This window comes from Protopterus annectens, chromosome 14.part0 (genome assembly GCF_019279795.1).
Source record: "Protopterus annectens isolate FY-2018-M chromosome 14.part0, PAN1.0, whole genome shotgun sequence".
Lineage (NCBI taxonomy): Eukaryota > Metazoa > Chordata > Ceratodontiformes > Protopteridae > Protopterus > Protopterus annectens.
Window position 1 is genome coordinate 429430887 of NC_056748.1, and position 25000 is coordinate 429455886.

The 25000-nt window shown below is 37.8% G+C and overlaps 1 protein-coding gene across 1 annotated transcript in view; it reads right to left on the reverse strand.

The window, feature by feature from the left end:
• LOC122788668 (neurotrypsin-like) overlaps nt 1–25000 on the reverse strand; it is a 557316-nt gene that overhangs the window by 35617 nt on the left and 496699 nt on the right. Inside the window, exon 10 of the mRNA XM_044055564.1 lies at nt 6772–6894. Within this exon, the coding sequence (XP_043911499.1) occupies nt 6772–6894 (123 nt within the window). The remainder of the gene's footprint in view (nt 1–6771; nt 6895–25000) is intronic.

Below are 25000 nucleotides of genomic sequence, written 5' to 3' on the forward strand. Positions count from 1 at the left end.
TAGTCCCTAAGATCCATAAGTCCATTTCCCCCATACCAGGTAGACTCACTGTAGCTGGTAGAGGGTCCTTGATAGAACCCTTATCAGTATATTTGGAATTAAAACTGAAACCATTATTAACATATGTGTCGACTAGGATTAAAGATACTAATCAGTTTTTACAGCTAATGGATGATCTTTATATTCCTACTCAGGCCTTTATTGGCACATTAAATGTACAAGCTCTATACAAGAATATTCCTCATCAAGGTGGAATAGCGGCAGTAAAATATTGGTTTCATGTTTCGGATTATTATCAGAATGACGAACAGGAATTTTTATTAAAATTATGGGCTTGGTGTTAGAACATAATTTTTTTAGATATGGGTCAGAATGGTACGTGCAGATAAAAGGTACAGCTATGGGAGCAACTTTTGCTCCCATATATGCAGATCTGTTTATGGGGTACATGGAGGTGCAATGATTTACCGACAGACAGAATTTACATCAGAATTATTGATGTGGAGAAGGTATTTGGATGACTGTTGGGTAGTATGGCAGGGTACTACGGATAGGTGGCGACAGTTTGTTAACTTCCTAAACCAAAATCAGTATGGGATTCAGTTTAGTGGTAAATTGGAAGGGAAAAGAATTGAATTTTTGGATTGCATGGTCACCAAGGCTAGTGATGGCGTGGTACACACTAGTTTATATAGGAAGCCATTTACCAAGAATTCATTGTTAAGGGCAGATAGTAACCACCCACATCATATTATTAATAATATCCCCCAAGCTCAATTTAAAAGACTTAAGCTTATATGCAGTCAACTGGATGATTTTCAGGCACAGGCCAAACAGATGAGGTCTAGATTTCTGGCAAGGGGATATAAAGCCAGAGAGGTTGATAGAGCCATACGTATGGCAGATTCTATTCCTAGAATGCAATTATTGGAGGGGGTCGAGCCACCACAAGTTGAAGGAAACCAGGTTATTACGTTCATGACTAAGTTTGGAAGTAACAGCTTCAAAATTAAAGATATACTACAGCGACATTGGCAGGTTTTTGGGTACACTAATAGACACACGGTGTTCCTTTGGTTACAGGAGAGGGAAGACCATAGGTGAAAGTTTAGCTAACTTTAAGAAAAGTCAAAAATATGTTACAAACAACCATGTTAGTAAAATAATGGGAAGCACATATTGTGGACATTGTGTTCACTGTAAGGTTATTTCTAAAACGAAGTCATTTACGTCTATAAATACACCCAAGGTATATGACATAAGACGCTTGATCACATGTAGTAGTGAATGGGTGGTTTATATGGCGGTGTGCCAATGTGGGGCATTTTATGTGGGGCAGAACTCTTTATCTTTTAGACAGAGAATAGCACTACATATAAGTGACATCAATTGTAAAAGAGCATGAAGTGCATTGTATAAACACACTCAAATGCATGCAGGAGCACATTTAATTTTTCTGGATATTGATCAGGTAGTAGGGGAAATTTAACGCTAGTCAGTAAACACAGAATATTAACTGAAAAAGAAAGGAAGTGGATAGTGTATTTAGGAGTATTATTTAAACCAGGTCTAAATTACTTTGGTAAGATTATTCAAGATATAATAGGTGCTAGGCATTCAAGGAGATGAAATAGTAATGTTTTAGGTAGCAATTTGAGTAATGGTACCTATAAAAATTAGTGTACTATATGATATTTGGGGATTTTGTGTTTAATAATTTTGTTATTGGGTACATTGTGCCTTTAAATAAATGATTGATGGAATGGGGATAAATATGTCACTGTTCCCTGACTGCAATACACGCTGATGATGCCAGTGGGAGAAACCTAGGTTTGTGTATGCACTGTTGTGAGTCGGACAATAAACTACGTGGATGCTATAATGCCTTGTCCTGGAATGGTGTTTCATTGCTGATTTTGGGTTTATAAATACCCATTTAGGGTATATGGTCATTTGGTTGGTGCTTGACGTAGTGGAGCAGTAGATATATATATATATATATATATGTATATATATATATATATATATATATATATATATATATATATATATATATATATATATATATATATATATATATATATATATATATATATATATATATATATATATATATATATATATATAAAGTCTTTCGGCTTTTCCCGGTTGGGGGTCACCACAGCAGAACTCCTGTCTGTTAATGATTGGCAGTGGATTTTTATGGTGCCGAGTTGCCAGCCCGATGCCCAACCTTCAAAGAAGGCACGCCCATTCATGAACGCACCTACCTGCATGTCTTTAACGTCACTCGACCATGGGGAGGACATGCACACTCCACACAGAAAGTGCTCTAGCCGAGAATCGAACTGGAGAACCTTTTGCTGTGAGGCGACAACGCTAACTGCTGCACCACCGTGGCCTAACATGCACACACACACATATATATATATATATATATATATATATATATATATATATATATATATATATATAGCGATATATGTGAAGTATAACATTTGTTAATTTTAATTTAATACAATTTGATTATTTTTATATAAATGTAAATTTGCTTGTGTCACAAGTGATGATTCAATATGAGTGTTTAAAAAAAAAATGACATGATTATGAATTTTTGCATTAGAATATTTGGTACTTGCGTATTACCCCAACCAGATTTTCATGCTGCGATAACGGACGTAAAATTGAAGAATGGATGTTTGGGTTTGCCCTGTAAGGTCTGTCGAATTTGTGTTTTACAAGTAAGGCCAAACATTTTTAAGTTTTAATGGAAGGTTGGGTTGTAAACATAGGGCTTGGGAAAGCAATCACCATTTTCTTCCGCCGCTGCTTCTTCACCGACTGCGTTGGCTTGACTGGAGAAACTAGCTGCAGTGTCTGTGCCCTTTTACATACATCAGAACGTCCAATAGGAAGCACAGACAATCAAGGGGATTTTCAAGTAGAAACAATGGCAGTGCTGCAAAATCTTTTGCATCTGCTAACTTCCTTTCATTCCCCCAATGCTAGTCTCACTTTGGGGATCAATTACAATAGAGAGGGTAATCCAAAAAAAAAAAAAAAAAGTTGAATGAAGAATGTCGAAATGATTTTGCAGTACTGCCATTTTTTTCTACTTGAAAATCCCCTTGATTGTCTTTGCTTTCTATCAGATGTTCAAAACACTGCGGCTAGTTTCTCCAGTCAAGCCACTGATAGATTTTATCGTTTTTCTGCATACTTACTTCTTTTTGTGTAAGAACCGTAGATTACAAGCTGTGCCTCGTACAAGACATCCAGAAAAAGAAGAAGAAGGTGATATGCTGCTATTGCAAATGACCCGCTTGTCATCTTTGGAATCTGCCATAATTTTATTCTGCCCTGCTTCTTCTTCTTAATTTCCATGAAGTTAGTGTGGTAAAAGGAGGATGCTACCAAGGAAGAGGACTTTGGCCGTAAGTCCAGTTCCTCTGTCATAACCGAAGTGCTACAAAAAGTGAATTGGACTTTACACACCCCTTTTTAGTTTAGTAAACAGTTCTTTTGCGAGAATATCAGGAACTACACGGGGTTAAAAATCTGGTTGCGTTAATACGCAAGTACCGAATATTTATGTAATGAAACACTCTGTAAAGATTTTGGTTCTATACCTTTAAATAGTTTACATTCTGCTGAGAAAGGCAATTTCATTGGTTTGTTTGTTTGTTTGTGACTTTCGGCTTTTCCCGGTTAGGGGGTCGCCACATCGGAACTCCGGTCCGCTAATGATTGGCAGTTGATTTTTACGTACCGGCTTGCCAGGCCTGACGCACAACCTTCAACGAAGGTACGCCCATTCACGCAGGTCTCCACGCAGAAGACGCTCTAGCCGAGAATCGAACCGGAAAGTGTCTTACTGTGAGGCGACAACGCTACCGCAGCACCATTGGTATCACAGATGAAATCACATCAATTCAAGAACAAGTATAAATGTTTACATCTCTTTCTTTGTACATCAGAATCATGAAGTTAGCCAAAACAGCAGGGACTGATCAGCTGTCTAAACAGGCCGTTTTCTTAATTTCTGCATCTGCTCTCATTGTGAATGTCAGATTTCTATCTTTCCATCTACTTTCATTTTACAGTTCCTTGTGGACAATCATACTAACTATACAACCATAATTTCAAGAATATTTATTACCCTTTCTCTAGCGCCTCGGCTCACGTCCTTTTATATTATTGAATTAATGGAATTTTGTCTTAAAAATAATTATTTTTACTTTGATGGTCAGTTATTTCATCAATTAAAAGGTACAGCCATGGGGGGCAAGTTTTGCCCCCATGTATGCGAATATTCTGATGAATTCTTTTGAATTAGATTTTTTGTATCAGCTGGAATTTTATAAGAAATATGTAGTAAGTTACTATCGATATATTGATGATTTGATTTTTGTATGTAAGGGTGGCATAGATGAGATGGGAAATTTTAAAAAAAACTTACAAAAAAGCCAATTTGGACTGGAATTTGATGATTTTCAAATGGGCAGAAAAGTGAATTTTTTGGATTTGACTTTAGAAGGTATGAGTAATGGTAAGATAGTTACAAGAATTTATAGAAAGTTTGAAAATTTACATTTTTTAGATGGGTTAAGTCACCATCCTTCTCATCTTATGAAATCTTTGGCACATGGGGAATTTACTAGAATTATGAGGTTGTGCAATAATAGTAATGAATTAGAAATAGAGTTAAAAAAACTGTGGATTTATTCATTAGGAGAAATTATAATGAAAAGGAAGTTATATCATCTTTACAAAGAGCAAGAAGTGAAGGATCATATGTGAATAAAAATAAAAAAGTAAGATGAAAACAGAAGAAGATAATTGTTTTGATAAACAAATGTTTTTGTTTTTAACATATGATTTAATAACAGAAGAAGTTAAAAAGGCAGTACAAAAGTACTGGCCTTTTTTATTTAAATATAAAGATTTAATGGAAGTTATTCCAACAAAAATTACATTTTCTTATAAAAGAGGGAGAAACCTTAAAGATATGTTAGTGCATGCAAGGTATTCTAGTCCCAATATTAATTTAAAAATAGAGATAGTTTCAATGGGTACATATCAGTGTAGGAAGTGTATTTCGTGTAAATATATTAGTAAGACTTTTGAATGTATTAATGGTAGAGTTTTTAAATCTTGTGGAATTTTTTCCTGCAACACAGTAGCAATAGTATATGCTTTAAAATGTCCGTGTGGACTATTTTATATAGGAGAAAGTAAAAGAGCCTTTAAGGTTCGACTTCAGGAGCATGTGAGGGACATAAAGAGTAAAAAATTAGAAAGCCCTTTGGCAGTGCATTTTAGATACTATCATGACAGTAAACCAGATGGTCTACTGGCAACAGTTTTGGAACAGATCACAATAAAAAATAATAGTGATTTAGTTAAACAAAAGCTGTTATATAAGGAAACTGTTTTTATATTAAAGTACAACACACTGACACCTAGTGGCATTAATGTGGAATGTAACTGGAAAGTATTTTTATGAATGAAATATATTGTGATTAATTGTTTGATTGTTAAATTGTTTTATTGATTTTGTAATTGATGTTTTTGTATGGTATAAATAATTTGGAAGTGTTTGTAATACTCATTCTCCTTGAAGGCATGAGCCGAGGCGCTAGAGAAAGGGTAATAAATAGTGTTGGATCTCTTCACTTGGTCGTATTGCTTGGATTATCTTCTTTTTTGTTTTGGTTGTTCATATATACATAATTTCAAGAATAACTGTTCTAGAAGAATACACTTGCCAAAAATGTTTGACAATGCCTAACTGAAAGTAACAGTCTTAAAGGTCTGCAGTACTGTTTTCTGGTTTTAATTACTGCATCATTTTAATGTACCAGTTGCATTTTTTCATTTCATATATGCCAAGTAGCTCTTTTGTATAAAGATGCTATCTACATATCTGAAATTTAAAAAAAAAGTTATTTGTTTCCATTTTGTCTTGTATAGGAATACCAGTTTCAGCATATCATGTACCTCTATGCATGTACAATGCTTTTCCACTCAGCTCATTTATACAGCTCTAGCAAGGCCACAAACTTGCAGTGCTGTTGAAAAGTCATTAAAGCTTTACACGTCAGTTTTCCCCCATATCAGTTATACAGGGTAATGCACTGCATGTGTACATCACACTGCCACTGTGCATGACCAACCCTGCCGTGATTTGCTCTTGAAATGCATGATTATCACCTACCTCAGGTGTGAATGTTGACAGCATATGTAAACATATGCATTAGTCATGTTACTGCACAGAATATGCTTTTCACTGCGCCTTGCAAAGGTGGGTTCCCAAGCAAGTCAGTTACTAGTCAAGTACCGTAATGCTTTTCCTAGGAAAAATCTGCTGTTGCAGGGACTAAAAGTAAGGTCATACCCTCTCTTAGGTATAAAGCTGGCATCACTGGCCCCACCCACAGCATACTGTGACCATGAAAGATGGAAGCCATATATGTATATGTGCTGTTTTCTCTCTCAATTCAGAAACCACTTGTTTTGTAAGAGTAGTAAACGATGTGTTTGCTGCAACTAATTTAATGCAGTTTCAGGAACAGGGGGACTTTTTTCTAATTACTCCTTCACTTTAGCATGCCTCCTAACTGCTCGGAAATCCTCTAAAGCATAGCATATCATGGTTTATTATTTACTTAAAGTTAGAAAAAAAAAATGATGGCATAGTTAAGAATTTCATGCTTGCCACAGAACAAAGAGACATAGCTTGTGCTTTTACCTGAAGCTCTCCCATCTCACCTCTTGAAGCAATGAGCTGCTGTTAAAACCCAGCAGTTACTGATTAGTGTTGCCCCACACAACAGTCGACTGTCTTTATGGAAAGTTTTAAGTCGAAGAGTAGCCTGCCAGGGCCAACTGCCTCTGCAAAATTAATAAAATGATATGTAATCTAACTAATACATGCTGGATAAACTGTAATTTCTTATATCACCCACAGCCAGTTTTTCCACAATAAATATGCCAACTTCATGTAGAGCTGATTATAAAAAACACTAATAGTTGCAGAAAATTATGCCAAGTATAAAATTTGTCCTGCAATTGAAACCTCAGTTTTCATGTAGTGAAACATGCCAGTTTCTTGACTTCACCTTCAATTACATTACAGTTTATATCACAGAATTTAAAATCAGTTATAGTTCAAATACCAAGAATTCAGAAGTGAATGCATCCATAGGAACTATGGCTATCTTGGTTATTGCTGTGTTTTAGGAGTTAGGAAACTCAAACAATTCATCTTGCCTGCTGTATGAACATTCATACATACACTGAGCTATTTTTTGTATTTAATAATTAGCTAATATGTAATAACAGTATCTTAGCCTGATAAACAAGTATAGAGAGAATTGCTTTCCACACATTAAAACATGTTGTAATAGTCAAATAAAAAAACTTAAGATTGGTTCTCTGTTGTGTAATTTTCAATGGCTCCAAACTACAGCTATTTAACAGCAAAAATAAAAGTATATAACATATCTAGTTTGATAAGTAATATTTACTTAAAAGCTTAGCTCAACATATGGTGGGTGGAGGAATGTATTTTTGGCTTTATCAAACTGTTGGTCTCAACTCTTAAATAAACCAATGCAACTACAATAAAATAAATACCCAAAACTTGGAATTTACACCATTAAAGTACTTTGTAAGTGGGAACTTCACCCCTCCACTGCCAACATTTATTTTATTTATTTATTTTACATTTGTTGACCAGGCTAGTCTAACTGTATATATGTCCATTTTCAGTAGAGGCCCGGGGAGATAAGCTCCAAGATCACATTTCAAAGAAATTAACAGGTAAATACAATTTAGCAAATAATAACAGGTAATTCTACAAGTAAATCATAAACCACTCACATACATATAACAAATAAGTAAGAAATCACTACAAACAAAGGTATTTACAAGAATAAACTTCTCTAGGTTGGTCACTGGCAAAGTGCCATGGTCACAAGACTCAGTAGCTGTGTGTCCCATATACCCCCTGCTACTTCCAGCCAGAGAGTATACTACATCTATTATATTTTATTGTTGAAAATGAACTCTTCTTGGTTCAATCTTAATCATGTGATATGGTTTTGCTTTTGATGTGTTAAGGATATGGAACATGATGTGATGTACAGAGCTAAGCCTGTGCTTTGCATGAACAGCTTCATCAGAAATTCTTGTAAGAGTCTCAAGGAAATTATTGACTTTATGGTCTCTTCTTTACTAATTTTGTTGCTCAAGACCTGTAAACATCCAGTTCTGCCCAGCTTAAATAAACAGACTAATGAACTAAGAATCAACTGTAAGAAGCTAGTCTTGTTTGTATGAATCTAGAAAAAATGTAATGGATCTGTTAATTCTTCACTGTAAGATGAACAGCTATCAGTTTTGATAAAATTTAATTGCTTGCTAGCAGTTACACTTCATGGATGTCTGCAAAGAAGAAATCTGGAGAAAGTAAGAGAAAATCAACCAGAAAGAAAGGGCAAAGAAAAAACTCTTGCTGAAAATTGTGTAAGCTGTTCTGCAAAAAAACAGTTCAAGTTTCAGCTTTGCTATAGGAGATGGCTTCCAGTCATTTAAAAGAAAAAAAAATAATCAAAGGCAATCAGAGGTGTTTAAAATAAATGAAATAGTGAAGAAACCATAAGAAATTAAAGGCTACCGTGTCTAGTGACCATGGCACTTTGCCAGTGCCCACCCTAGACTGTGCCTTGTTCCTGAGGAGGACTAGGCCAGTAACACATGGGATGAATTTATCCAGGTCCTGTTTGAAGGAAGACAGTGTATCACATTGCTTTATCTGCAGGGGGAGTATATTCCAGCGGTGAGGGAAATGCAGTAATGAGTCTCTTTCAACCTTGTTTTATTGATCTGCTGAAGCAGGTATAGATTCCTTGTTCTGGTATGTGTGTGATTGTTTTATTTGTGAGAGAAAAAGAGATCCTGGACCACTGGTTCCCTGATTGCTTAGAGGGCAAGGCAAGGCATAGGTTTAATCTTAGCAGCCTATAATACGCAGAAAATAGGAACAATATAGTATTTTCTGCTAACTTAGAAAATGTAAACCAGTCATAATTTGTGTTAGGAACTTTTGGGAGTCTTTCCAACTGTTTGATATATCTGAGGCACATTCCAAAGGGGGCCTCTTATTCTATAATAGGTCTGATCAGTGTTAAATACAAGAAGACAATAACCCTTTAGATCTGGAAGATATTCAACTGGTGATCAGCTGTGGCAAGTAGAAGGATTTCCTGACAAATGTTGCTACATGGTAGTCACATGAGATGAAATCAACCCAGGTTCCCACATCTTTAACTACATTTTCATTCTGAAGTGGGGTAAAGTCAGTAGTATACGTTGACAGGATGATTTGACTGTCAAATGTGACAATGTTGCATTTTTTAGCATCATTTTAAGTACATTTTCAATACACCAGGCATTTATAAGTGCACATTCCCGCTGGAGTGCTTCCATGTAATCATGAGGTTTGACAACGACACCCAGTTTACAATCATCCACAAAACTGGTTAGCCATAGGTCTTGGTTTTTAGTCTGTAGGTCAGAGAAGTAAATACTGAACAAAAGCTGTTCCAGTGCTAAATCCTGCAGGACACCACTTGTCACCTTCATGTTCTCTGATGCTGTCCCTGCCACCTGTATTGTGTAGGTTCTGTCTTTTATCCAATTTGCCAAATGCACCAAAGAGATTTTACTTCACAAAGATTATAGCTATAATAATACATGCAACTACCTCAATTTATTTACTATTTATTGTTACATCTGTGGTAAATTAATATTTGCCTACAAAGTCTTTCATGACTCTAGTTTACAAGTTATCTTGGGCATAAACATTTACAGCTGCAGTTTAACAGAGAGACATCAGATGTAGGTACTATGAGGACACAGTTATGTCACTCTTACTTAACTCAAAGATTGGTGATATTATGGTATAACGAACCACTTTATATTGCAGACATTAAGAACTTACAATCCTTTAAAAGACAATTGAATTTATGGGTTGGGGACAAAGTATTTGAAACAAATGCAGCAACTGCAAAAATGGCCAACAGTATAAAACACACACCGCTGTCCGGTTACAATAAAATCTGTCCTCCACCTTATTAATTCCAAGGAACGAGTGAAACTGAACGAATGGTGAAAAAGTTTTAATGTAACTCATAAAACAAATACAACAAAACAAGTAAGCAGATTAAGCGGGCTTTCATCTCATAACCTGAGACTTCATCAGAATCATCTGTTTGTTTAAAAAAGTCCATATTTAAATAACCTTCCCCTCTTTTCCATTGACTAGTTTTGGCGCTCAAAAGCCTAGCTATATTTTATTGTGTTATATTACAGCATTGGTAAAATGCCATATTAAAATACTCTGTTTATAACACTTTTATAAGAATGTGGTATAACTTAAATAGTTAAAAAATGTATGTCACATACATACATAAATGTATACAATATAAACTTCATACTTACTATAGTAAAAATATATATAATATAATACATAACCTATCTAATCTATTCAAAAATAATTCAGTACTAACCTATATATTAGAACTATATAAATAAATTAACAGTGTATAAATGTGTAAATATAATACCCCTAAAAATGATGATAATAATGATAAAAATAAATAAAATACACACATATATATATATATATATGTTCTCTTGGGATTTAATGACAACAACTTCAGCGCTGGTTTAATAGAGATATGATCATTCATCCCTGGGTGAGTACAGGAATCAAGTCTTATTTGCCATATCATTTCATGATATTCCAGGAATGTTTCCCAATCCCCACCCCTGTCCTTCTGTTTAACCTCTTCCAATACCCAAAATTTAATGTTCGTATTCGTACATTTAAGGGTATGCCTGTAAAGGGCATTGTTCTCATTCTTTTTATTAATGTCTCTGACATGTTCGTATACCCTATTTCTTAAATTCCTTTCGGTTTTCCCCACGTAGTATGCCCCACATATTAAACAATATGCCAGGTACACAACTCCTTTTGTATAACAACTAGAGTAAGTGTGACTCATCAGTTTGAACCCAATGCTAGCGATGTAAAGTTCCTTCTCACCTGCCATAAACGGGCATTGGGCACACCTTCCACACTTGTGTGTACCTGTTTTCCGCTGTGCCCCTCCATTGGTTTCACCTTTCTTCATCTCCAGGATGTTTTTCAAATTCATATTTCTCCTGAAGCTATATTTTAAGGGTTCCTGAAAAAACTGTACTCCCGTGGGCATCCTCCTGAACATGTTTCAAATCCCATTAATAAACTTCCTCAACCATCCCATATCAGAATAATAGGTTAATATCAACCGTGGTAGTTCCACTCCATATTTAACACTAACATTCTCTTTCAAGTTAGATTTTATAATAATTCCATCCCTATTCATATTGTCTAGCTTACTATCTATATGCTCTATATTGCTAATATCCATTGACCCTCCATACTTTAATAATGGTCCATATTCTGTGTCATGCTTCTTAATAATTTCCTTTTTAACATTCTCTATCAACCTTTTGGGATACCCTCTTTTCCTAAACATATCTTGGACCAAGTCAAGATCTCTAGTAAAATCATTTGGGTCCGATGTCATTCTTGACACCCTAATCAACTGACCTTTAATGATATTCCTTTTTAAGTAATAGGGATGGTCACTCTGATAATGTAACAGAGTTAGAATAACATTCCTTCCTGTAAATATTGGATCTATAGTTCCTTTTCTCATAGTCTTTACTCACCTTAACATCCAAATAATGCATTTCATTCTCATTACAATCATATGTAAATTTTAGGAAATTTGTACTATTATTCAAAAATTCAATAAATTCTTTGATAATTTCATATGTGCCCTCCCAGACAATAAAAATATTGTCAAGGAACCTATAATATCTCACTATATATTGCTTAAACCTTGACTCCAAAACATATGTTAATTCCCAGTATAGCATGATTCTATTTGAATAAACTGGGGCGCATGCTGAGCCCATTGCTACACCGTCAAGTTGAAGGTATATATCACCCTGGAAATAAATGAAATTATATTTCAAAACTAATTCCATACTTTCTAGTACCAATCTAAATTCATCTGGATTCCACATTTGGAAATCAGCAAGCATCTTTTCAAACCATTCCAGGCCCTTCTTTTGGGGAATCACCGAAAACAAATCTTTTACATCAATGGTCAAGAAAAGAAAGCTCTCATTAAATGGAGTAGTACTAAATTTACCTAAAAAGTCCCATGAGTCCACCAATATATGTGAATATTTCAAATGAAATTTTTTTAATTTATTGTCAACCAATATTGCTAAAGGCTGCGTCTTGGATCCCTTTGACGTAACTATTGTCCTCAATGGGGGGGGGGTCTTCAAGCTGTTTGTGTATTTTTGGGATTCCAAAAATCGCAGGTATAACCTGTTTGGATACTTTCAAAAAGTTAAATAACTCAACATCAATTAATCCTTGCAATAAATTGTCCTCTAATATTAAGTCAATTTTTCTATAAAATATATTCAATTCATTCTTGGGCATAAACATTTACAGCTGCAGTTTAACAAGAGACATCAGATGTAGGTACTATGAGGACACAATTATGTCACTCTTACTTAACTCAAAGATTGATGATATTATGGTATAACGTACCCACTTCATATTGCAGACATTAAGAACTTAACAATCCTTTAAAAGACAATTGAATTTATGGGTTGGGGACAAAGTATTTGATACAGAAATCTTGGAGTCAGCATTACTGGAACATCATACTGCATTAATGCTGGTACACAACTTATGAAATGCTGTCACTAGCTTGTGTTACCTTCTCAAAGATAACCAGGGCTCATTAGACAGGATCTACCTTTAAAAAAACAATGTTAATAAAGTCTGTTATAATACATTCCGTGACCTTACAAATGAGACCAGTGAGGCTGATGGGCCTATAGTTGGGGCGGTAATAGGGCCACCTTTATGGAGTGGCATCATCACTGCTCTATGCCACATTTCTGGGAGTGGACCTGTAGCAAGGCTCAAGTTAAACAACTTTAGTAGGCATTCCACCATGGTGTGTTTGATAGTATTTGGCAAACTGCCAAGTATGTTATCTGGAGGAATTGTGTAGTCTTGAACAGCACTTTTAGCACATGTTCTTTGGTGCTGATGGGGAATTTGAAAGCTACGGTGATCATAGATCTTTGGATAATTGTTTCAATAGTGAAATCTAAACTAAATTTATTTGCTTGGTTATTGAAAATATCCACTATCTGAATAGATTTTGTCATTTAGTACAAGTTCTGTACATTGTTGATTGTTTCTTAGTTTTCTAACATAACTAAAGAAGGATCTGCAATTGCCCTTGGCTTCAGATTTCAACATGAGTTCATGGGATGCCTTAGTAGATCTAATAGCCTTAATTCTTAGTCAAATTCCAAATATTTTCCATTCCTTGGGGGGGGGGGGTCTTTAGATCTGCTGCATCCACTGACTTTTTTTTTATCTTTTATTAAGAAATGTAATTTATGTCAGTGGGCCATCAGGATGGCTTGTGTTTATATGTTCCATTATATTCGGATCTGGAGGTGACTACTGATCTTATACATTTATTTCTGGGGGTATAAAACTTCTTGCCAACTCTGTTAGCTGAGGTGCTGTGTGGAGTGATGTTGTTATAAGTGAATTTCAAGACTTTAACATAGAATTTGAGGAGATTTTTGAGCTTGAAATCTTTTAATTCCAATATATTGTTTTTTGTGGGGGGGGGTAGATAGTTTGGAGGCAAAAGTTTATTTGCTTATAGTCTGGCTTATTCAGAAAGAGTTAAAAGAGGAGTTGAGCACGATTATGCTACATCTGTAAATAGTGAGTCAAGAATAGTTTGTCCTCTAGTTGGGCTAGTTACAATCTGATTGATTTAATAGGTTCATACGGTGTACTAGGCTAACAACCACAAGGACCTTTTTAAGGCTAGCTATGCATTCCAAATCTCTGACAACTTCTGTCGCCCTGGATAACTGCAAGCAGGGGCTTGGGAGATGAAATATCTACAAGCAACTCATTTTTATTTATTAGGTCTAAAAACGTCTGAGCACTCCAGTCAATTGATAGGAAGTTAATGTTTCCCAGAATTATGGAGTTATCTATGGGGAGTTCATCCATGACAATTAGGAATCTGACATGAACATTTTGTGGTCATGGAAGGAGTCCTGTAATGAGATAAATTGATAGTTGATTTTGTTTAGTGTGCTTTGGAGTTCAATAAGTTGAAATTGAGGACCTGTGGAAATTTGTGCAGAGGTAATATGGTCTCTTACAAGCATGGATATGTCACCACAGCTGCCCTTACTTCTGATGGCATAACAGGCACCAAACCCTTGTATGGAGGGAGCGCTTTCTGGGCATTTAAACCAGGTGTCGGTGATTAGACATATATCGATGCCTTCCAAATGTAGGAGTGTCTCAACAATGAGCAAGTTGTTGTTTAGACTTCTCACATCGAGCAGCTCCACCTTAATTTTTTAAACATCATTATTAAATTATCACTTAATTAAAGGCATACATACATTCATAGGAAAGAAAACAAATCATGTTAACATTTTCCATGTACATAAATTATACATTGTATGTTTTTTCTTTTTATAACTGTCATTCAGTCCAACATTACATAATTCCTGCCCTTCTGTAAACCTCACTCCTCCTTCTGAACATTATTATGCATGTATTGCTCCCACAAATTCCACAGAGCCACCATAATTTGATTCTGTTTTGCTAATGATGCATTTTCTATGTTGGAATATTCATTAACTGAATCTTGTTTAAACTCTGCCTACCTGTATTAATGTTTTTCTCTCTACCCATGGTATTTTTGTCTCTCACTCTTTTCCAGAATTACTTGCTCATAACTAATCTCCCTCCTCTCTGTTTTTATAGCTGTAGTGGATTTTTCCCTGCGGTTTTCTCCTGGCCACAGTACAGGCAACACAGGTTTGAGAACCTTAACAGATACCCTGCAACTCTATCTGTCCGGAAGCCACCATTTTAAGCTTAAAATAATACCACTGAAGTATGTGTCCCAGTAAATAACTACTACATAAGCTAATATTTTAATTAATGCTAGACTTTATAAGCACAACAAGAATTTACAGTGTTTTTTTTGCTAGTCACTATGAAAAGCAGACGCCAGCAGCTCCTATCCTTTCTCTTTGGTTACCCACTATCCTCATACTGTTTCTGTGTATATTCTCCTGTTCTGCACTTTACCCTTCCCTGAATTCATTTCTAGCCTCACTCACAATTGCCTTTCCTAGTGCACCTGCCCTATTTTACTGTCTTCAGACTCTTACATATTTTTTTTTTGTTTTGCCCTGCTTTTAGCTGCTAGTAATACCTCTCTCTTCCCCTCCAAAGCCCCTCTCTATTGTAGCTTATTTTAACCATACAGCACTGGGTTTGCTTCAAGTAAATCTACTTGTGTAGCTTGAGGCCAGAGTCCTTTTGTAAGCTTACTTCTGCTCATATTTTATTTCTTTTTATTTTATTTCTGGTGACTATACCTTTAGAAACTTTATATCCTTGTCTCTCAAGATAGTTTTTCACTATCTTTTTCTGATTGTTTCTATGACTTCATCTTGACCAGGGTGCTAGCCTCGCTATGCTCGGGCTCACTTCGCTCCCCTACCCTACCCCCATTCCCACCCACCACCATTACAATTACCTTTATACCCAACTATCCCTCCCCTTCCTGTCCCACTAGCCACTACAATTCCACGTCCTGCCTATTGCCACAACCACCTTACTAATATGTCAATCTTGTCAACACCACTTCCTCTATACCACAGTCTCTCTAACAACTCTATCTGACCATATTTTATTCCAACATGTATTATTTGCTAAGATCTTCTACACTACTCCTTATTCTCTCTATCTCCATCTCTTACCATTCCAATCTCTCTGACCCACTCCTATGTTTACTAACTTCTGACTCATACAACATATATCTACTTCATCTTTTACTATCTCCCCTAATCTCTTTACTACCTCTACCTCAAGTCTATATAAACTATCCATAATACAGGTTTTTAAACCTTCCCAAAAAGCTAAGTCAAAACTATACAAACTCCATCTAGCATCTACTACACACACACTCTCCTAACTAAAAACCTATTTTGTTCTGGAGATATCCATCCCAACCCTGGCCCCTCTTCTCTCCCCAAAACTACCTCTACACTGCCCCCATCTTACTCCTCTAACAGTCACTACCCTCTGTCACAACAGTCATCTCCATCCAAATACTTAACTATTTACTCATTGAATATTCACAGCCTAGCAAATAAAGTCACTGAGCTGCACTCATGGATAGCTCGCAATACCCGTCACATCCTCTCCCTATCTGAAACCTGGCTCAAGCCACAAATCTCAAATAGTGTAATACTCCCACCAGGTTATAATATCTTCCGATCTGATAGACCTGTAAAAAAATGTGGTGGTGTGGCCATCCTCTACTCAAACATTCTTAACCTCTCACCATACCCTTCCCCAATTCCTGACTTCCTCCCAGCTGAAATCATCACCCTTAACTGCCATCTGAATCTCCACAAAAAAACTTGCAATTGCCTCTGTCTACCTTCCTCCTGGTAACAATCTGCCCATTCTTGAAAACATTCTATCCTGGTTCTCCCACAACATACCATATGTGACACTTATCCTTGGTGATGTCAACAGTGATTGGTCCAAACTCACAACTGACTCCCCCAACTCAGTATCCACCTAAACGTCTTCCACCAACTTATAACATCTCCCACTCACTTCCATAAAAATTCCACTTCCAGCTTCATCATAGACTGGATCCTTACCAGTTCCCCTCACCAGTAACACAATCCCACCACCTTACCTGATTCCCTCAGTGATCATCTCCCTACCACCATCTTAAGACACTACTCCCATATTACTAAACCCCACCTTATCAAAGACTGTTGAAAACGATCGACTTTCAATTCATCACAATTTAACTCCATTCTCCGCAACATAGTTTGGTCCATCCTAAAACACCTCCCCCTAAACGATGTTGTAAGCACTTTCAATAGCATCTTCATGAATACTCTAAACTCCTTAGCTCCCTCTAGGAAGATCAGAGTAAAATCAAACCATGCCCCCTGGCTCTCCAAAGAGGGTAGTTCCCTTATGAAACAAAGAGATCATGCTTGGAAAACCTGGACTAAAACTAAATAACCACCTTTTCTTCAAAAATGCAGGCAACTGAGGAACCTTGCAAAAAAAGACAACTAATGACAAAAAGTTATACTATAGCTCTGCTCAGCTTAACAACAAATCCAATCCTCGAAAATTTTGGTCAACTCTCAACAACATCCTCTATCCTGGAAAGCCCTCTCTAATCCCTCCCCATACCCTAACTCTTCCTCTCAGGAAACAGCTACCCTCCTGAATAAACACTATCCCTTCCATCCAAAATCTGGTAACCTCTAAGCCAAACTCTACTTTGACACCCACCTCTCCAAGTCCCACTAACACAACTTTGTTTTCTTTTGAGCCAGTTCCTATTACTTACATCAAATCTCTACTACTCAAGCTAAAACCTTGCTCTCCTTCCACTGACAATCTCCTACATTCCTCAAACTTGCTGCTGACTCAATTGCCTATCATGTATCTATACTAATTAATCAATCCATTCTGGAATCAATTGTCCCCACCCTTTGAAAATCTTTCTTCTCTATCCCTCTTCATAAAGGTGGAAACTCCAGTGACACCTCAAATTACTGACCCATTGCCATTCTGTTCCCCCCTCTCCAAGATATTAGAAAAATGTATGCACTCACAGTGTCTCAATCACCTCCTCACACACCACTTACTTACCCCTACCCAACATGGATTTCGTCCTCACCACAGCACCACCACTGCCCTCCTCTCCTTCACTCATATCATTGCAGAGGCCCTAGACAACAATAAACTCATTTCCTGTCTCTTCCTAGATCTCTCCAAAGCCTTCAATACTGTCTCTTATCCTCTACTACTATCCAAACTCACAAATCTCCACCTATCCCCCTCCACACTTGCCTGGTTTAATAGTTACTTATCTGGCAAGGAACAATCTGTCAAATGGCTCTCATCCTCCTCACCTTTTCTTCCCATCTCCACTGGTGTTCCCCAAGGCTCCATCTTGGGACCCCTTTTGTTTAACATCTTCACCGATGATCTTTACACCTCATGCAAAGAATTCCTCCCTTATTCAGTATGCCGATGACTTCACACTTATATCCATCTCAAATAACATTCCTGAACTACACTCCCTGACCCAACAGGCCCTACTATCCACTGAACAATGGCTCTCTCACATCTCACAACCTATTGATCCTAAATCCCAAGAAGACCAAACTCCCTGACCCAACAGGCCCTACTATCCACTGAACAATGGCTCTCTCACATCTCACAACCTATTGATCCTAAATCCCAAAAAGACCAAACTCCCACTTTTCCTTCCCCATTCTCTTTCTCATCAAAAAACCTCCTTTTTTATTACATCTTCTAACAATACAAACATCCAACCTGACACCCACAAAAACTTCTACGGGACATTATCAATGACAAACTCAAGTTCAACCTACACATACTCCAATATATAAAAAAAACAAACCAGAAACTAGGTCTGCTATATCGGAACAAAAAAATCCTAACCCCTGAATCTAGACTTACCCTGGGCCAGGCACTCCTCTTCCCCTCCCTCTTATACGCCGCCCCAGTTCTTACCAATATCCAGGCCTCCACTCTAAAACTGCAACAGACTTACCATAAAATAGCCAGATTCATTACTAACTCCCCATACAACTCACACCATTGCATTTCTTTAAATTCTCTTCAATGGCTTGAACTTCCCCAGATTCTGCTATCTTATTAATTTCATATGCTACACTCTATTCTTTATAAACCCTCCTTCTGTCCATCTCTATCTTCCTTAGTCTCCATCTACATCCCATCCCGGACCCTCCGTACTTCTAACCAACAATTACTTGATATCTACCACCCAAAAAGGTCAGTAGGAAAACTACTCTACAAACACTCCCTTGCCCATGCTTGGAACAAACTTCCCCTTGACTTACGTTCAATCCCCCACACCTCACACTTTAAAAATGAACTAAAAGCTTATTTTCTCAATTCCAGAACCTGCCCTTGCCATGACCCTACCTAGTCTTCCTTCCCTTTATGTACCCTCAAAAGGACCATACTTAGTACCTCATTACACCTCTCTCTCCAATGTGTCTACTATGCATTTGCACAATTTTATACAAACAAAAAAATGTTTATTGTTGACCTATATCAATGTAAAATTGTTACTTAGCTTCTTTTTAATGCAACTTTAACTTTATGCATGTAACCCAACATATGTGAATTGTTTTGCTATAACTATTATATCAATATTGTTTAAAACTGTACTTGTTTTAAAATGTATTACTGGAGCTTTTCTCCTTGGGTCTCCACTGAAAATGGGCCACAAGCCCAGTTGGACAAACCCGGTTAACAAATGTCAATAAATAAATAAAAAGGTACTGTGAAGGAACCAAAGGCTTTAGCTGGTATGTGGAAGCCTTTAAAAAAGTGCAGACAATCCTTTGCAAATCAAGTAAGACTTGTCCAGCATCTCATTTCATGTTGACACAAACTTGATCTCCCTAAAATTATGCCAGTTATTTATCCAGACATTTGTCTTTGCATTTCTCAAAGGAATGTTTGCTCCTAGTCATTTACCCTACATGCATAACTACCTTTTCATAATTATATTTGTCTGGTGCAAGGGTCGTAAGGGCCTTTGAGATGTCAGAGATTCTGGCACCTGAAAGACATTTCACTGTCCCCTGGTCTTTGTATAGAGTAGTGAGTGGAGAAAGAATAGTTGTGTAAAATCTTACCATAACAATAGATGTCCTTCTTTTCCTTGTTACAGTAGTCATAACATGTAAGCTTCCCCGTCTAGGTGACCTGAACATCCAGCCAGTATACCAAAAATTTAAACTACTGCATGGTACACACAACATTGCACATAGGCTAGCAGCAGATGTAAGGCCATAAAAGTGATGTCTGCACATACCATCCTCATTACTGAATGCCCCAGTTAGAACACCAGCCCAAGGATATGAGGTAGAAGCAAAATATCATCCAAAGAAAAGCTTGACCCAAGGGGGAAGGAGGATGGAATAGAATACTGCAACATGGAAGAAAATGACATCTATGGTTATAGTAAGATTTTACACAATTATTCTACGTTCCTCTATTCCCATGTTACAGTATTCATAACATGGGGCAGAGTACCAAAGCTCATGAAAGTGAAAGGGATGTTGGAGCAGAGGAAGTCTCCATGAAGTCACGCAAGATTGTCCTGGAGATAGTATCCAGCTTGTAATGCTTAGTGAAAGTGTGGACAGAAGACCATATAGCTGCCCCCAAAATTGAGGCAGTGTTCAAACCTTTGAAGAAGGCTCCAGATGAAGCTATAGCCATAGTGGAATAAGCTTTTACTAAGAAAGAGAGAGTTTTTTCATGGTAATCAAAACAGAAGGAAATGGCCTTAAAGATCAAGTAGAAATAGTCTGTTTAGACACAGGCTTTCACAGTGACTTGGGATGAAAGGAAACAAACAGTTGCTCTGATTTCCTAATGGACTTGGTCTTGTCTAGGTAAAATATACAAGTTATCTATATACATCCAAGGTATGTCACACCCTTTCACTGGAATTTTGAGGGGAAGGAAAGAAAGTAGGTACTGACTGGTTTAGGGACAAATCATTAACCACCTTAGGTATGAAGGAGAAGTTAGTGCGGAGAGAGACCATATCCTTGTGGAAAATTAAAAAAAGGTTGAGAAACCGTTAAGGCTTAAAGTTCGGAAACTCTTCTAGCAGAAGTGATGGCTACCAACAAAATAGTCTTCCATGTGCAAAGCTTCAAAGAAGCTGAATTTGCAGGCTAAAAAGGAGCCTGAGTAAGCTTTTGCAGTACAAAATTCAAATCCCAGGGTGGAGGATAAAGGTTTCCTGGGAAGTATGACATAAAGGACACCCTTAAGAAAAAGCCTAATCTCTAGCCTAGAAGCTAAAGGAGGAGATAGAGGCAGACATGTAGAAATGGAGGATAAGTGGGCCTTAAACAGAAAAATAAGCCAATCCAGCCTAAAGCAGCTCACACAAATAAGAACGAATTGGGGAATATCCACTGAAAATGGATCTAGATGTTTCTTAAGACAAAATATGGAAAACCACTTCCATTTGGACAAGTAAGATCTCCTAGTATTAGGTTTCCTGGCCTCCTGCAATACTAGAATCACTTCCTCAGGGAAAAAAAAGGTGTCAAAAAGGGATTAGAAACCTATCATCCACAGCTTCAGGCTCATGGTTGTTGGATGTGGGTGAATAAGAGATCCCTCGTCTTGTGTGAGAAAATCCACCCTGTGAGGTAACTTGTGATGATCGCCCTTGTCTAGTTGCAGAACAAGAGGGAATCAGTGCTGTTTTGGACAAAAGGGTATCACCAACAAGATTTTTGGTTGAATTTTCAGCTGAATTTTCTGAATGAGTGGAAAGCGGAGGAATGCATAAAGATACATTCCCTACCATGAGAATGAGAGAGCATTCACCTTCCATGCCAGAGGGTCTGGGCCTCCAGCACAAAATTTTGGAAGTTGTCTGTTCAATGGGGAGGTAGACAGATTTATTTTAGGAGTACCCCACCAGTTGAGAATGTCTAGAAACGGGTCTATATGACTTGGTCGACAGTGCATATGATCAACTGTTTATTTGGTCGACAGTTCATTTGATCGACAAGCATTTTAGGTGGGGGGCTTCACCCCCCACACCCCCCAATGTGGGGGGCTGTGCCCCCCACACCCCCCTAACTATATATATCAACTCCAGGGTCACACAACATTGGGGAAGGGGGCAAATGCTTGTCGATCAAATGAACTGTCGACCAAATAAACAGTTGATCATATGAACTGTCGACCAAGTCATATAGACCCCTAGAAACACATCTCAGTGAAGTATCTATTTGTGGGCTTGTGTCATGGACCTGTTTAAAGTGTTTGCCAGAACATTTTGAGCTGAAGGAATACAAACAGCTAGTAAAATGACTTTTGCTTGAGAAGCAATCTGCCAAGCCTGAAGGGCCAGCCTGCAAAGCAGGTATGATTTTGCCCCCCCCCCCCCACACACACACACACACACACACACATACCAAAGGACTGTGGTGTTGTCTATGAACATTTTCAGGGGACCTGGGTGAAGAGAAGAATGGAAAGTTTGTACAGCCAGAATCAAAGCCCTGATCTTCCTGATGTTGATATGTTATTTCTTTATGGAGGGAGACCACAGGGCTTGAACTTTTAAGTTTCCCAACATCGCTCCCCACCCCAGGTCTGAAGCATTTGCAAATAGCTCCAGCACAGGGTGAGCAGGCTGTACAGGAAGGCCTGGATTCAGAGATATTCGTTGAATCCATCACTGTAATTGTTTCTTCAGACAAGGGAGAAGAGGAAGAACAAACTCCAGAGGATGAATATGTTGGGATTAGAGAGATTTCAGACACCACTGGAATTTTCAAATGTGAAGTCTGGCTAAGGGTAACATGGGAATAACAGATGCCATGAACCCTAGCATTCTGAGAAACTCTCTAGCTGTCACTGAAGTTAGAGGGAGCAACTGTTGAAAATAGGTTATTAGAGAATGCATTTCTTTGCAGTGGCATAAAAGCCACAATAAGGTTTGTTCTTAACCTGCAACCCAGGAAAACCTGATCCTGAGAAGGGATGAGGGAGGGACTTCTTGTAGTTGACAATGAACTCCAGGCTTTGGAGCAAGGAGATGGTGGTTTGAATATTCTTTAGCAGAATGTGTGGATGGTCTGCTTGAATAAGCAGGTCCTCCAGGTAAGGATAAATAAGAATTCCATGAAATCTGCAAAAGGAAATGACAGCAACCAAGCGTTTTGTGAATACCCTTGGAGCCATGGAGAGTCCAAAGGGCAAAGCGCAGAACTGAAAATGAGATGAAGCAACAGACAAGCATAAGAATTTCCTGAACAGGGTGACTCAGGATATGAAGGTAAGCATCTTTGATATCTAGAGAAACCAGAAAGCTTGAGGTAGTAAGAGATGGAACAAGGTTTGGAGGGGGAGCATCCTGAAGGTGGAAACCTGTAGAAAAAGGTTGAGTTGAGACAGGTCTAAGATGGGTCTCCATGGACCATCTTTTCTGAGGACTAGAAACATCTTGGAATAAAACCCTCTTCCTCTTTGCAGAGAGGGAAACTTTCTGAATGGTCCCCTGTGAGATCAGATCTCGAAGCACCTGTGGGAAATGAAGAAGCTGGTCTCAACGGGGTTGAGGGATGCCCATGAAAGGAGGGATGGATTTCCAAACCATGTGATAACAGTTTTGGACAATAGAAAGGATCCATTTGTCTGTGGCTACGCTTGTCCATGAGGAAAAAAAGTGAGAAGGGTACTGGGAAAAAAGAATATTGGAGAGTCTGGGCAGGTATTCACAGACTACCTGGGTTTGTAAGGAAAGGGGGGCTTTTGAGCAGCTGGTTGAGTTTTGGAAGAGCTCTGCCTGCATGTCCCTTTCTTGGGAGAGGAAGGAAGGGTATGTGTTTTCTTCCTCACAAAATGTGGTTTGGAAGGGTAATTCCTATGATACTTAGCAACTGGGGACACAAAAATATGCCTAAGGGCTGCAATCGTAGTCAAGAATATCTCCTAAGGACAGTTCCAGATGCAGCTGATCTGGCAGATTCCTCAGCTGCATGATAACTGCACTTTATGGAGTGATGGGTAACTTGGGAAGAGGCTGTCAAAAGGGAAGAAAGCTGTGCCTTGGCTGCAGAGTCTGGAAGGTCTGTAAGCAGCTATGAAGCCTGTGAAAGCAGGGCCAAAACATACTTAGACATATGAGTTTGGTTGTTAATTGCCCTGAAGGCCAAAGTAGTAGATGTGTAGACTTTCTTACCTAGCCTCTCCATGATCTTACGATCTTTAGCAGAGGGAAGGACAGAAGTGGAAGGCAGAAATCTGGAAAGCCTATCTACAGACACTGAGGTCACAGCAGGATCTACAGGAAGACATTCGAAAAGAAATTTTCTGTCCTGCGGGACCTTGCAAAACCTATCCAGCCTTTTTGGGGCAGGAGGTTGTGAGTCGGGGCTTTTGGAAGCTGATAGAAAAGCATCCTGGAAGGCAGGCAACACAGGAGGAATAGCAGAAGGGGAAAGGGAGTCCATCTGTAAGAGGTCATAGTACCTCTTCTGTACCTCTGAAACATGGGAACTTTCCCATTTGAAAAAATCTCTCATTCTGGAAACTCTCTCTCCAAAAGAGATGTCTTCCTCATGGCCATCACCATCATTTGAATCTACTTCGAGGGAAGCATAACCCAAGGGAGATTCCATTTGTGCTGAGTAAGCAAGAAACTCATCTGAAGATGAAACTTCTTCAGAAGGTTCCTGTTTCAAAGCAGAACTCCTAAAAGCAGAGGGGGGGGGGATAAGAAGGTTGATGTTTTGAAAGTTCGAAATTTAGAAGTAGACCCATATATATATATATATATATATATATATATATAGGTCTATGTCAGAAGATCAAGTTTTCAGAAACTCGAAATTCATATGTCATATGGCAATCACCTCTGCACCCCCCCTTGCAAATTATAAATACCAACTCCGAGATCGCACAACAACAGGGAAAGGGTAAATTTCCTGATCCTCACTGTACCGCTATCTCCATTCAAAAGTTTTGGATTTTCAAAAACTCAGTCATATGGTCTCGACTGTGTCAATTTCGAGTTTGTGAAAACTCAATCATCTGATAGGGACCCATACTAAATATATATATATATATATATATATATATATATATATATATATATATATATATATGGGCCTACTTCACTTGACTGACGTCCAATTTACCTAA